We start from the raw sequence: 14,667 nt of genomic DNA, 5'->3' as shown, positions 1-14,667 counted from the left end.
AGATACACAAGTAGGTTTAGTGCTGCAAAAGTTCTAAAGTTACCTTGCTTGAAGGTGCTTGTGTTCTGCATGTTTAGTCCCCCCAAAAAACATCCCGCTCTGTCCTGATGTGGTGAAAACCACTGAAGATAGAAGCCAAACCTGTGAACTTGTGAGCACTTTTTGAAGAATGCAAACCTCTCTGATCAGACCCTGAACGAACAGGACTGAGGTAATTCAGAGCACCATGCCCATTACTTCTGGTGAATCTTGGGCCTGGGTCTTTCACCTATCCTTACCTCAAAGTAGAGACTTGGGCTGCTCTTTAAGCCCCACAGACATTGTGTCATTCAAAGGATAACAGAAGAAGTAAGAAAATAAGATGTAGCAGAGTTAAAGTCAAATTTGAACATCCAGCTTTTAACAGCCTCCTTAGGCAAAGGGAATCCCCTTGTCCAACACTTGTTCTTTTGCTCCTTTTTATAGATACTCTCCAGCCACAGCTATCCCAAAAGTACACACTCCCCTCAGTTCACCCTGGTCCTTGCCTTTGGGAGAGTTACATTTGTTTTCTACTAACTGAACTTTTCTTTCCCTGGGCTTACAAACCTTGTCGGGGTCAGAAATAGCTCCTTTGAAAATCCAACACTAGACTGATTATTATTAAGGGTACATTTTAATAACAGTGAGCTGGTTTCATTTTCATCATAGACAGTAAAAGACGTATAAGAACATTTACAGGCATCTTTGCATTATTTCATTAGCTGTACTGCTCAAGATGTGCAAATCGAAAACCACTGGGATTAAGGGGATAAGGAAGGGAAAAGTTTGATTATGACAAAAGACATTCTTTGAAAACAGGCTGAAGTGCAACAACTGCTGCTCAGGCTTATCATTTATTATCGTGCACTCATCAAAACAGAAGTGCAACAGACTTGACAACACTGCTTTTTCTGCTACTGGACAAAGATAAGAACAGAAGATAAAACAAGAACTGTATTAGATGGAGTTATTATTAAAACATTTTTTGGTGGTTGAGTAGCACGGTGTCTTATCAGATTCACAGACATCTCTGAGATCTTAAATAGCAAGATTATGCTATAATAGAGATCGGTTACTTATAGCAGCCAGAGAAATCTGCTGCTACTGAAAAGAAATATGATAACAACGCATCACACAAGCCCATTTGTTCTTGCATTGGATTATACTCCACCTGAAGCTGAATTGAAACACAGGACTGAATTTGGTCCAAAATCTATAAACCTTTTGCAACTAAAATGCAAAACTTGATCCTGCAGATTTTATTTTGTAATATCATCATTATTGCAGGAAGCAGTCCCCTATAGTTTATTAGGCCTAAACAGTTTTAAAGTATTTCGTTGCAGAATGTAATATTAGATTGTGGTGGAGAAAAAAAGAAATTAGGAAGTACAGCTGAGGGGAGGGGACAGTAATGGTGAGGAGGGAATTAGGAAGTCCTTATAGGCTACTATAGGCCTACGGTAGTGATAGAGGAGAAAAAGGCTTGCTGCAGAGAACAAAGGGTGCAGCACAGACAAAGTGCAGCCTGAAGAAGAGAGGACCAGAGAGCAAGAAAGTAAAAGTCAATATGAAAGATTTCATTCATGTTGAATAAATGTCTAATCTGTGATTTGCAGTGAGTATAAACTGTCCCATCTGCACTGACCTGCTGTCCTAACTAATGCCAGCTGAAAAACTGCCATATCTTGTTTTTCCACAGGTAAATACTGAAGAAAGCAGTTAACAGCCTTGTCCTCTATTATGTATGACATTAGCAGGGCCCATTCCTGAAGCTCTTGCTTCCCTCAGTTAATTTCAGCTGAATCTCATAGCTCTATATTTAGAAATAAAATGAGATTAATGCCAGCTGCTACACTGGTTTCCCAGAATTTACAAGGCACTTTACCATTGGTGCTGAAGTCTCATACTCATCATCCTGTCTCCATGGAACAAAACATGGACAGGGCTCTTGCTTGCACATATCTGGAGCCATTGTGCACGAAAATAAATGAGCGCTATTATACTGTAAGAAGAATGAACACAGCTGCTGAAGGAACTATTAAACATGTCACAGCTAGAGCTTCGGAGATTCCCGATGGTTGCTCACACTCATTCTGCAAGCTGCATCATGTTGCAATATGATGTAGTTCTCATGGGGTATAGCGTGCAGGACAGCTGTGTGCTAGCCCTTGGAGGGTTGGCTCTGTGATATACAATGCTCTTTCCCTCCTTGTTAGTTAGGATAATTTACTACACATACTGGGAATCAAACAGTAAAATATATGGGAAAGCACAGCATCTTTAATGGTTTATGCATGGATTCTGATTATTTAGCTCTGGCCCAAACAGTAACAGATACTTTTTTTATTATTTGAAAAATTGGCACTAGTCCCACTGGGAGCACAATATCAGATGCTGTAGGATGTAAAGAGGATTAAACGGAAGGAAAGGTCAGAAGAAGTAAAAGAGAAGGGTTTATGAATTCCTCCTGTGTAAAGAATGAGTAGCCCAATGATATGTTAAGCAAAACTTTTCATGAATTACGTGAAGAAACTGACATCTAAGCAGGAATCAGGCCTTGGTTAAACATTCATTCCAATTTTGCCTGTACCACAGAAAGGAAAAGAGCAGCTTTTGGCTAGATCAGCTTACTGCAGGGCTGCACGTTTGCCGGTGTTGCAGAAGTCAGGTTACAGGAGTGCATAGCTGAAGCGAGAAGAAAGGATGAGGACTCACTGCTTTCAGCGGCATTTAGAACTATTCTGGATGCAAGCGCCCAGGAAGTAATGATTTCAGTAGGTAAGGCCTCCAGCTCCGTAAAGGTTGTCACCTCACTCAGCCCAACCTTTTTCTTCTTCCTGTATCCATGATTCCCATTCAGGCTGTGGGAGCTCTGTGTGCATCACAGGTAAAGGAGCAAAAATAAAGCCTAAAATTCTTTTGAACTATATCCCGCCTGTTAAGAACAAAAGAAGACTTTGTATGCTTGAGACAAAACATACCATATTCCAACAAATATGAAGAACGGTGAAGATGGGAAGAAAATCTCAGGTCCACAGGCACAACAGGGTGTTAAACACAGCAGTGTGCAGATAACCAAACAGCACAGCAAGGCCACGGGCAAGAGATGCAAACCCACCACCCCCCAGCCCACCCCTCCAGAGGAAGAGAAGAACCTGCTCTTGCAAAGTGCCAGGGAGCACCTTCACTTCTCATCTGTGGGCCTTGAGCAGGTACCAGTTGGTATGGTCTTGCCTTTATATGCCCACCATTTTGATTGAAGGGAGTAGAAGGTGTAAGAAAACAGAAGCCACACACATTTGTATTAAAGGTTTAATTCTGATCTTCGTTATGGGGATGTAGTTATTTGCACTGACACAGCTGGTCTTTGCTGAGAGCCTTCTCTCAGCCACCTGAGATGAAAACATGTTCTTTGCAAAATGCCTACACAGAGACAAGAGATCTTTTTAAAAAGGTTCTGCGTTTACCTTTTCAGGCTCCACAACACAGCACAAAAGACTTCCCCATTAAAGAGGAAATCATGCATAAAGTGATTTTTTAAAATGATTACAGAACAGGATATCTTACAGATGATTGTGTAATTTTTGAGTGGATTGATATTTTCACCTTCAGAGCAAATAGGAGGTACTTCTTGTTGGACAAGTTGTTTGGAATTTATGCTTTGTCATCAGGTCAATTTCTAAAAATACATAAAATGGAGAAAGAACGTCCTAAAATTTAAAAATATAAAATTTATATCCTGCCACGAGTTAATGGACATGTCCCATTTATTTACACATACAAACAACTGTAAACTGAAGCCAATGCTGGGACAGGCGTCACCTACATTTAAACGTACACACTGAGTATGTATTTTGATAGCAAAAAAATTACTCAGCACTGAAAACTAAAGATCAATAAGTCTGCACAGTGTCCAGGTCTTGAATTAATAGTTTACAGTCTGGCTGACTGACAATTACTAGCAAAAAGCGATGGCATAGTTGGGAGTAAATATTTGATGGAACAACAAGGTCTCCTGCGTACCTATTTTTACACAACACCACGTGCCGTGTTTGGCCGGATTGGAGGCTTTTTGCAGCCTGTTTCTACACGAGAGGGTTTCAGTATGTGATAAGAATTCTGGAAGGCTACAACAATATTGACAGCACCTACCATTTATTCGTGAATAGATAAGACTTATCCTTGGTTATTTTACAGTGCCCCTTCACCTGGAGCTCTTCTCCTATCTTTAAATGGAGGTGTCCGTAAAATAACGGGCTGAATTTACGTTGACTCGGTGCCCTGGCGTTCAGTGCCCGCTCCCCCACCCCCGCCCCAGGACAGGATCCCAAACCAAAACGCGTGATCCACATGGGACCGATCCACTGCTCCTCCCGAGGCGGGATGCCATCCCCGCCCCCACCCAGCGGCACGGATCCCTCCCCGCCGGCCCGCGCCCGGCCCTACGCGTGGAGGGGGGCCAGGACGAGCTGCCGCCGCCTCTCCCCTCCAATGCTGTGGGGATTTTTTTTTTTCTTTTTTTAATATGTTTTGGCTGTTGGGAGCGTGCTCGCCGTGGGCAGAGCGGTGCCTGCAGCCAGCGCGGCCGCAGTGAGCCGGCGGGTCAACACTACTGCCCGAGAGCGGGGAGGGGGCTCCCCCAACATCCTCTTCTCTCCGGGCGGCTGCCTCCCCTCGCCGGCTGAGGGCGGCCGCCGCCTCCCCCCCTCCCCGGGGGGCAGCAGCCGAGGGCCGCCTCCCTCCGCTCAGGGCGGGCGTTGGGGCCGCGGCCACCTCCCCCCTCCCGCCGGGGCCGGCCGAGAGTGGGCGCGCAGGGCCCGGGGGCTGCTGGCGAATGAGTGCGGCTCGGCGGAGGCTGCGGATGAGTCGGGCGAAGGAGCTGGTGGCTTACTGCCTGCTCCTGGGGCTGTCCTTCCCCCTCCTGCTGCTGCTGCCCTTCCTCTGAGATGCGCTGGGCGACGGCTCGTCCCCGCCGCGGGGGGACGGGCGGGAGGAGCCGGCGGGAGCCCCGCTCCGCCGCCCGCCGTGCGGCCGCCGGCAGCAACAGCAGCAGCAGCCTGAGGGACTGACGCCCCGGCGGGGGACGATGGGGACCTCGGACGGGCTTTGCGGCGGTGCCACCCAGCCTGCGCGGGCGGGCGGGCTGCCTTTCCCCGCGGGGGGGCCCGGCCGCGGCCCCGGCCGCGCTCTGCCCCTACGGGTGTGATGGCGGCGCCGCCGCGCTCGCCGCTCCCTCTCCCCGGCTGACGGGGACGCCAGGCAGAGCCGCGGTGTCGCAGCTCCCCTCTCGCCTTCCCAAGTTAGGCTTCGGCGGCTCGGCGCCGGGGCCGGCGGCGCCTCTGCCCTGAGGCGGCCCAGATGGGCCAGCGGCCGCGGGCACTGCCACCGCAGCCCCCTCAGCGCGGGGCCGGCGGGTCGCGCCTCGCCGCCCTCCCTGAGCCAGCGCCAGCGCCGCGGGGCGGCCGCGGGCCCCTCGCCTCCGCGCCCACCGGGCGGCGGCTGTAGCCGGCGGCGGCTGCCGGCCGCGGAGCCCGCGTTGCTGCAATCCCGCCGCTCTGCGGGGCGGAGTGTGTCCCCGCCGGCTTGCCGTGCGGGGAGGCGGGCCGGGGGCCGGCTGAGATGGGAGAGAGCATGTCCAAGAGGCTGAAGCTGCAGCTGGGCGGCGAGGCGGAGATGGAGGAGCGGGCTTTCCCCAACCCCTACCCCGACTACCAGCCCCACGGAGCCGGGGCTGCTGCCGCCCCCAGCGCGGCGGACGGCCAGCGGGACAAGGCGCCGCTCCAGCCGGAGGAGGAGTCTCTCCCCTTCGGCGCCGACGGGAAGGTGAGTCCGGGCGGCGGGCGGGTGCCGCGCCGCGGCCCACCGAGCCGAGCTTCACTCCCGGGGTCGCTCCCTCCCCGCAGGGGCGGCCTCCGCCGGGGCCTGGGGCCCGGCCGCAGCCTCCGGCGGCGCGGTGGGGCGGCCCGCGGCCTGTGGGCGCCGCCGCGGGGCGCCGGGCCGGCCCCTGCCCGCCCCGGGGCAGGACGCCGGGCCGTTCCCGCGCGGCGGCAGCGGCTTCCGGGGCTGCGGAGGGGAGAGGCGGGCGGGTGAGCCGAGGAGAGGAGCGGGAGCCGGGCTCAGCCCGGCCCCACGGCTTGGAGTCGGTGACAGTGACTGCTGAAAGCTGTTTTTCCCCGGAACGCGAGTGAGCGCGGGGCCGGGCCTGGAGGCTGCGCTGCGGCTGCCGCCGCGGCGCTCTCACGCCGCTCGCGAGTTGCCCGAGTTTCAGCAAAGAAAGCACACAGAATCAGAGAATGGTAGGGGTAGGAAGGGACCTCTGAAGATTATCTCATCCAACCCCCCCTGCTTGAGCAGGGACACCTAGAGCAGGTGTAGGAAAGCCGGGAAGGGAAAAGATGACCGTGCATCTAGAAAAGAGGAATTTCTCCTCAGGTGACAGCAACACTCAGGCTTTGGGTGATGCGGGACCGTTCTCTCCAAGGCATGTGTTTACTGTCATACCCACGTGTATGGATCCAGGTGCGCCACGGCAGTCGGTTCGGCCCAGCAGAGGGGCTCTCTGGTGGCACTGCACACACGAGTCCGTCCTGCTCCACTTATCTCCTTGACAGCACGTGCTGCTGGTTGGGGAGCTGTGGGTGTTCTAGGCTTTAAGCACAGAAGCTTCTCTGGTTTGTTACCATGCAGGCTGGCTTACGCTGCAGAAGGAATACCAGAATATGGGCCTTCTGTCATTTTAGCCCCTGAGCAGCCTTGTCTTTCAATACTGTGCTGCTTTGTCACGTTTCAGATGAAAAACACTGCACTATGACCTCTCTAGAAGTGCAAATGCACTGGGTGCGAAGCTGACTTTCCTAGCTCGCACGACTGTATGCTGAGGTGAATAAAGGGGAGCCTTTAATCTCTGCTGTGTATTTTCCTGCTTGTGGCAGTAAGGAATCTTGTCTTGTGGCAGACAGAAATCCCTATATAGTCAGTGCTGGTAAAATTAATTCTTCTGTGAAAGAGAACTGTGATTTCTTTGTATTTTGTATCTGTCTCAGTATATAAAAATATCCAAGTACAGTGAGTTAAGGTATGAAGGCAGAGAGGAGATGGCAAAACAGCTATAGCTATATATTGTTGTTAAATTGGTAAAAAACGTACCAAGAACTTTCTTTTAAGGCCTTCTGTAGGCCGGTCATCCTTCTTATGTACCTGCTTCAGATCTGACACTTCATGACCATATTTTTAAAGAGAAAATAAACCTTCATTTACTGCTGATCTAGGTTGACTACAGCTTTCCAAAGTGAGAACTGATGTCAGAGGAAGGTGAACTTCCTTAAATTTTTATTTTTAGGGAATATTAGCTGTATTGCAGAATAGTTTGACTCTAATTTACTTCAGATTTAATTCTTGAATTAATCCAAATTCAGAGACATTCTTCTGCGGCAGAGCTGAAATGAGTTAGTCAATGATTTTGTAGCCCTAGATTCACATTAAGAATGCCTGTCCTGCTCAGCTGTAGATGAGTATGCTATTTTACAGTGGGTGCAAATATTTTTAACCAGCATCAGTGGTGGATGACATTCCTTGTTACTGTGTGGCAGCTGGCAGCTGTTTTTGCAGCTTTGTTCAGAAAATATCTTTGAGCACCTGTCTAGCTGTGTAATTGATAAAAAGTGGTGCCTGGGCTTTGTTACATTCGAAAGTCTGAAGCTCCTCTGGAAGAACAAGTCATCTTCTGTACCATGTAAAAGTGATGTAACTGCACCAACTTTCAGTAGCCTTTGAATTTTTTCAACTCTTTGTATTTTGTAGGAGAAGGCAGATATGTGTGTACATTTTCCTTTGTTTCTGCATCTGCAAAAGCTGAGGAATTGTCCTACATATTTCTGGGCTAGAACGTAGCCATGAATATATTTATGTGTATTCATATTCTTTGCAGCATTTGCATATTGTCAATCCTAGTACTATCCTGGCTTTTATGAGACTTCCTGATGAGTATTTTGGGGTGCTTTTGTTGCTGTTTGTGTTTTTTGGTTTTATGGTTTTTTTGCATTTAACAGACTCCAGTCCTGTAAGAGAAACATCTTTGCCTGCCTAAAGCCCCAGTGAAGACAAAAGGACTTTACACAGGTCAGGGAATCTGTTCTGTATACTGCTGTACACAATAGCACAAGCCTCCTAAAAATGAGAGCAGCTTTCAGAAGCTCTGGATAATTTCTTCCTCCCATCTGCTGCTGTGTGGAGCGGTGAGCACTGAGTGACTCACGTAATGACAGCTAGAGGTGTGCGGGGCTCTGCCATTGTCATGGAAGGCAATGCATTATTAATTGGATTTCGTAAGTTGCCATGATTGCCATCTAAAATTCATTCGGCTGATAAAAGGACAAGAAGCTCTTCAAGTCATTGTCTGAAATGTGAGACAACTGGGACAAAATCCTTGCTGCATGTGTTTGTATGTATAAAGTACAGTTCAGGAAGCTAGAAGGTAGGAGAGCAGAAGAGAAAACAAAGTTTGGGGCTGCTGATTTGCATTCTTAATAATAGTCACAGTAAACACTGCAGTTATCTAGGTGGGCTCTGCTCACACAGTTGGAATTCACTTTCTCCTAACTAGATTTCTTCACTGTGAAAGTATCATGGACTTGAATTACTTCTCTAACTTGTCTGAGAAAGCTGAATGTAGTAATTCATCAGGCAGCATTAATTCTAGTTTAATAAGAAACATAATTTTAAATATAAGCCTTTGTTTAAAAAACTACAATCCTTTCAATTAAATATAGGTCCTATAACCCTTTTCCTTTTGATGTGGAACCCATAGTGATACCTTAGCCTGAAAAAGTACCTATAGATTTTATCTCAAAGTGGTCCAAAAGTTTCCAAAATGGAATGCTCAGGGAGGCAGAGGAATTAATAGACAGCTGTGGATTCAGAACAAAGGTTATTCCCTAGTTCATGGGAAAATCAGTTTGTCTGTTAAGTTTCTTTTAATTTTTAATTCATTGTAATTGTTTATTGGGGAAAGTATTAATATTTAAAAAGCAGGTGTTCTTCCGATAGTTTCCCCCACATTGTGGGCAACTCTACTTATAAACTCATCTGTTCTTACATGTGGCAATTTTAGGCTGTGGGCCTGCGCAGGTTGGGAACCAAAGAGTAACTCATCTGAGGGGTATTGTGCTTTGCTTTCCTACCTGAACTGGAGCAGATATAACCTATAGCTGCAATTAATGTCAAGACTCGTTGGCATTGTGTTGCCCATTGGCTGTGGGTGGGGGTGTGGGGGACCGAGAATGGGGAGGTCTGCGCAGGCTTGCATGAAGCGGGGACAGCCAGTTGTCCTGGCTCAGAAACTGTTTATCGAAATCTTCATGTGATAGAGAGCTCTGAAGCTCTAGTGGATTTCCTGGGAAAGGGAAGGGTGAGGAGAGCTTGCTGATAAGGGTGGTGATGGCTTGTTCAAGGACCTGGCCCCATGGGTGGCCCACCAATATCAACTTCAGATTGCTCACCATCTTCAGAGCCATCACAGCTCTGTGGCTACATCTGTAGTATAGTCAGGTGTGATTTGGGAGCCACCTTCACACCATCTGCAGGCCAGTGACTTGGGAACCAAAGGCAGGCTGATCTTACCTGCTTGCCCAGGGGAAGCTGGAAGCAATCCCATGCCTAGGCAAACTGATGTGGATTTTGTGTGTTTGCAAGAAAAGCACCCCGGCATCAAGGTGTTACTGCATCCCTGCCTTCAATTTAAGTTTGTCTGGATTTGTTGAGGCATCACAAGGGAGTCTTTGACAGCACTGAAATTGGATTCAAACTTCATCATAGGTCACTAGGATGCCCAAACAGTAACTTCTTTTCGAGGCCAATTCTTTTTTGATAAGTTTTTTTCTGACTTGCCATGACATTTTAAGAATATTAGTAAAAGGTGGTGTGTTCTGACAAATGTATACAATGTACTTAATTAGGCTTCGTGGGGCGGCTTCTTACAGGAAATGCGTTTTTAAGCTAATGATGCTTACTGGCAAAGAGTATCACTAAATGGGGATACAGAATATTTACTTAAGATTGTTTTTTGGATTATTTAGTGATGTTTAGTTTCCTGGTGCTTTCTCAATTTCCTGTTAGTTCTGATAATTCCTCTATGTGGCTTTTCTGTCTTCCTCCCCCTTTAAAATATCTTTTAAAAATATGTCTAAAGTTCTTTGTGATTGCTTCACTCTTCATTCCCTTCCCTCTGGTATTTTTATGTTCGTCAGGTTTTCTCACTGGGCATTTTAGTTGTCTCACTGAGAGGAGCAAGTTCTCTCTGTTCTGGGACCGATTGCAACTGCTTACACTAGTAGGAATCATACCACTCACTGCACTGGAGGCAAAATTGAACCTTCAGAGCCAGTAATTACTTCTTACCACTTTTTTTTCTGCTGGAGATGTGGGATGGGGTAGCTGCATTTCTTGAGATGGCAACATTCTTGACCATTCCAGGCACCCCATCTCAGGTGCGTGCTATTTTAATAGAGGATTCTGAGTACTGCAAATCATGTTTCTGTTGAAGGGAAATTTGTTTTGCTTTTTGTGAGTCTTGGTTGAAATTGAGTCTAAGAATCAGTTTATTGTATTTCATTGTCCATTGCTAACTCACAACAGTTAGCGTACACAGCCTGAGAGGAAGAATGGCTGCTTCTTTCCTACAGTGCGCATCAGCGTCAAATGCAGCTTAGCACTTTTCTGATGCTTTCATATTGAAAGCCTCTCCTGTTATTCAGGACAAGACCTTAACTACATGTTTAAGCCTATTTGGTTTTAGTCAACCAGTTCTGAATGAAGATGCTTTCTTAAATCAAAACCCAAGTTCTGATTAATTTGTCTCATGTCCATCCACCCTTTGCTGGTTTCTAGTTTCATCTTGCAGACCTGTGTTAATGAGTTGTTACTCTTGGCTAGTTGTGTGGGCAAATGCAATAACAAGTACTCATTTTCTGGTGAAAATAAACGATGTCTGCGGTCTAACTGCACAACAATGATGTGCTGTCAAGTTCAATATCTGGAATATACCTGTGCATCAAATATGTCTATGCATCAAAATAATTTAGACAGTATTGGCTTTTTTTACAACTTGTGGACCACCTAAAAATGTCCCAGCTAGGGTGGAGACCTCTGTGTAGTGAGTGACTTTAAATTATACTCAAAACACTTTTATTTTCTTAGTTTTCAAGAAGTAGCATGCTGATGCTAGGCCACTTGGAGGACCAGTGATTTCCAGTATTGCTCTTTTGCTTTATCAGCCCACGTTTCCCAGAACACAGGATAATGTTCCTTGGTGTCTGTTAATCGTGTGTATTTTTGCTACCAGTAATCAGAAGCTTTTTGATGACTCTGTAGGATATCTAAATCTTTAGGCTTTGGGGTTTTTTGCAGCCTAATCACCAATGAGACAAATACCTCCTTTTAGACACAAATGGATTAGAGGCACAGTCTCACTATTTCTTACATGCTTTAAACAATTCTTTTTTGTACCTTGAATGAATTGTCTTTTAATGCTCTTTTTCATTCCCTCATCTCCTCTGAGGCAGGGTGACGCCTGCATTTAAAGCCTATTCCTGAACTAGCATTTGTTAGCAGTGTAGTAGTTTGCCTACAGCTATTGATTTCTTTCTCTCTTTCACTCCCTTCACCCTTTTTTTCTTTAATTTTTCCCCCACTATTACATGCATGGTACTAGGTGCCAGATCACTGAAAAACAGAGCAATGTGTTCTACAGACAGAAGTGTTTCAAATCATTTATTAAGCATGTGATTTTGCAGAACTGGCATCTGTTTCTGGAAGGACCTAACTGACTAGTAGCAGAGAACTGTGTTTAACTGTTTCAGAGGCTGGGTGATGCAGTTTCCTAGTATCTGGTATTTTCAGAGAAGAAAAAGAAACTGCTCTGGGATCTGTAGCAGCCCCTTTTGATTTAGGTAAAAACAAAGCAAAGCTTGTTTTCCTGTACAAAAAGGCAGGTGGCTTCCCAGCTGACCTTGCTAGGGTCTGCACGTGGTATACTACGCCTTCTGGTCAGCTCTTGAAGGAGCTCTGTGGAGGTGAGTGTTGAGACCTCATCCTGCTTCAATAAAACCGTGCTCCAGCGCGTGGGTGTGAAACCTGGTTCCCTTACAGTCAGTGGCAAAGTTCCCAATGATTTCAGTATGGCCAGGATTTCTCATTTCAGTAGAGCTGTGTTGTCCCCAACTCTTCTCCCTTACCAGTGTCTGTCATGTCCCTTGTGCAGTCTTCTATGCAAGTTTGGTTTCTGAGTAAGTCTTTGCTGCATGCCAACTTGAGCTGCATTGGTTTTTTGTCCATGAAATGCGCTTTCCCTGAAAGAAACCCCAGCACCATGTTATGTCTCCTGTTCTACACATCACCAACAATAAAGTCACTTCTCCCTGAGATCTCTTTTCTTAACCTGATTTAAACAGAGATAAAATAAGAGTTATTTTACTTGTTTAGTAGGTACCCTCTGTGTATAGGCCATCTCCTTGCTGCTTTTGCATAACCAATTGCTTCCTCCTTCAGTCCACCAAAAGGTGATGGGGTAAAATAGAATACTGTAATGGTAAAATAGGGTTAATAGGGTTGTTTTGGGAGCTGGTGGTGACAATACTGGTGTGTTAGCAACTAAGCTCAGGTCTCCAATGTCCTGCCGTGAGTCTGCACAAGTTACTTGGCATAGATGTGTTGAGATACAAATAAATGCTTTGAAAAACGTCAATATCTAACCGTCTTTGACAAAGGCAAATGAGATAATTCACCCTGTGTCAGTCAAACCAGAGTATTACGTCTAATAACAAAAGGCATGCCATAAGGTCTTGTTGCATTGTCACATGTACGTAAGCACTATGATACCTAGTCCAAATGTACATGCTTTATTTTAAAACCTGCAAGACTTCAAGTTAAAGGCTTCTCTTACCCACCAGAAGTCATCATGTAAAACACATACGTAGCTGCTACTTATTGCTGTAATGGAGAGGTAGTTCAGGGAGGATTGGTATTTTATTGTCATATCAACTGCAAGTGAAATGTGCATTTGTTTTAGGAAGTTTTTATTTGCATGGTGGTAGGTGTATTTTTTTTTTTGTAGTGTGTGTAGTTTTAGTGCTGAGTTTACAAAAGATGGTGATTTAAGTTCTCTTTAGGAACCTTACAAATACAAGAAAGCAGATAGGGGAAACAGGTATTGCTGACAGTGACAGCATAATTTGGACACCATATCATTAGTCCTAAGGTGAGTGATATTACATATATGTTTACATTCCTTATGATTTTGTTGGCTTTAAAAGGCTTTGGATTGGGATATAGCTTTGCATACCACCTCACTGCAATGGGAAAAGTGATGTGGTTCCAGTAAATCACAAAACAATTTGCAAACCCAAAATGTTTGTGTTTTTCTGTACTACTTTTGTTTCATGCTGATAACAAGCCTTTCTTGTTACTGTAATCAGTATTGTGCAGGGTTCTGTTGGGTAATATGGGAATGAGCTCTCATTTTTTGTGTTTTGCCAATCTAAAACTTGAACAGTGGTTGGGATGATAATGCTGTTCTTCCTGCAGCAGCAGAGGAGTAATGCAGTAGTTGAATTCCTGGAGAAAAACTGTTTATACTTGTTAAAGATACTCTTCAGGTCCTGTTATCACCCAGTCTGTTGTGAACCAGGAGTAAATGTGATATTGGGTATCAGAGGTCAGGCTTCCTGGTTTTTGTTTTTTCCCTACAGGAATAACAAGTCACCTGCAGAAAGGCTGAATGCCAGCTGGAATCATCCTCATGAAATTAATATGCTTCTCTTGAAAATCAATCTGTGCACAACACAAATTAGCTTTATGCTCAGCTGTAATGCTGCCATAAGATTTCTTGAAGGAAGTTTATAAATATTCTAAAGCCATATTTCAATATTAATTTCTTTATGTAATTAATTTATTCTAGTGCACGTAAGCATCTGTTATAAGCTTATAGTGGAATCTTATCAAATGAACAATGGCTGTGCTCTGCTTCAGAGCAACCAAAAAAAAAAATACCCAAAAAAGGCAAAGAGGAGGTGGTGGAGGAATAGATGGGGAAAACTTTGTTGTCACTCATAACTTATTCACACTGGCATAAGCTTGGGAGTAGCTTTGTCTGGGCTGATAAATGTTTGTAATTGTAATCAAAATATCCTTTGATCTATACTTTTCCAAGCACTGACTTATACGTAAGTAACAATTCCCATTTTAGAGAGAGGGAAATGCCAACCTGAGCTAAATTACTTGTATGGGACTGGAGTTTCAAAGCAGAACCCAGGTGTCCTGATATCCTAGTCCTCCCCTCCTGCCTCTAAGTAGTTTGATCTGGTATTTGATAAAAAACAACCTGATTTGGTATCAGCAGGTGTATTGTCAGAACATAGATAACCAGACTGCTGTGATGTGCAGTAAGTAAACAAATCAGGAGCCTCTGAAACCTTAGTTCACTCTTGTCAGATAAACTGAATGCTATGCGTGGATGCATCCATGTGGATATCCTCACGCTGTTTCTCCATATGCCTTAGCCTTGGCATAGCTGTCTCTCGAAGGAGAGAAGCTCTGCCCTTGGGAAAGATTGTCCTTTGTGTTGAGACTTCACTGAATTAGTTAAAGGGAAGG

At 45.7% G+C, this 14,667-nt stretch overlaps 1 protein-coding gene across 3 annotated transcripts in view; it reads left to right on the top strand.

Annotated features, from left to right (window-relative positions):
- Window positions 1–4,709: 4,709 nt before the first annotated feature.
- LANCL2 (LanC like glutathione S-transferase 2) overlaps window positions 4,710–14,667 on the top strand; it is a 33,120-nt gene continuing 23,162 nt past the window's right edge. Inside the window, exon 1 of one of the 3 annotated variants that reach the window (XM_075083742.1) lies at window positions 4,710–5,844. In XM_075083742.1, coding sequence (XP_074939843.1) covers window positions 5,641–5,844 — 204 coding nt within the window. In that variant the 5' untranslated portion in view covers window positions 4,710–5,640. Of the gene's footprint in view, window positions 5,845–8,115; window positions 8,140–13,034; window positions 13,274–14,667 lie in introns of those variants that run through there. The other 2 variants (XM_075083745.1, XM_075083743.1) reach the window with 2 other exon arrangements.

This window comes from Phalacrocorax aristotelis, chromosome 2 (assembly GCF_949628215.1).
Source record: "Phalacrocorax aristotelis chromosome 2, bGulAri2.1, whole genome shotgun sequence".
Taxonomy (NCBI): domain Eukaryota; kingdom Metazoa; phylum Chordata; class Aves; order Suliformes; family Phalacrocoracidae; genus Phalacrocorax; species Phalacrocorax aristotelis.
This window is presented reverse-complemented; position numbering and strand designations above follow the sequence as displayed.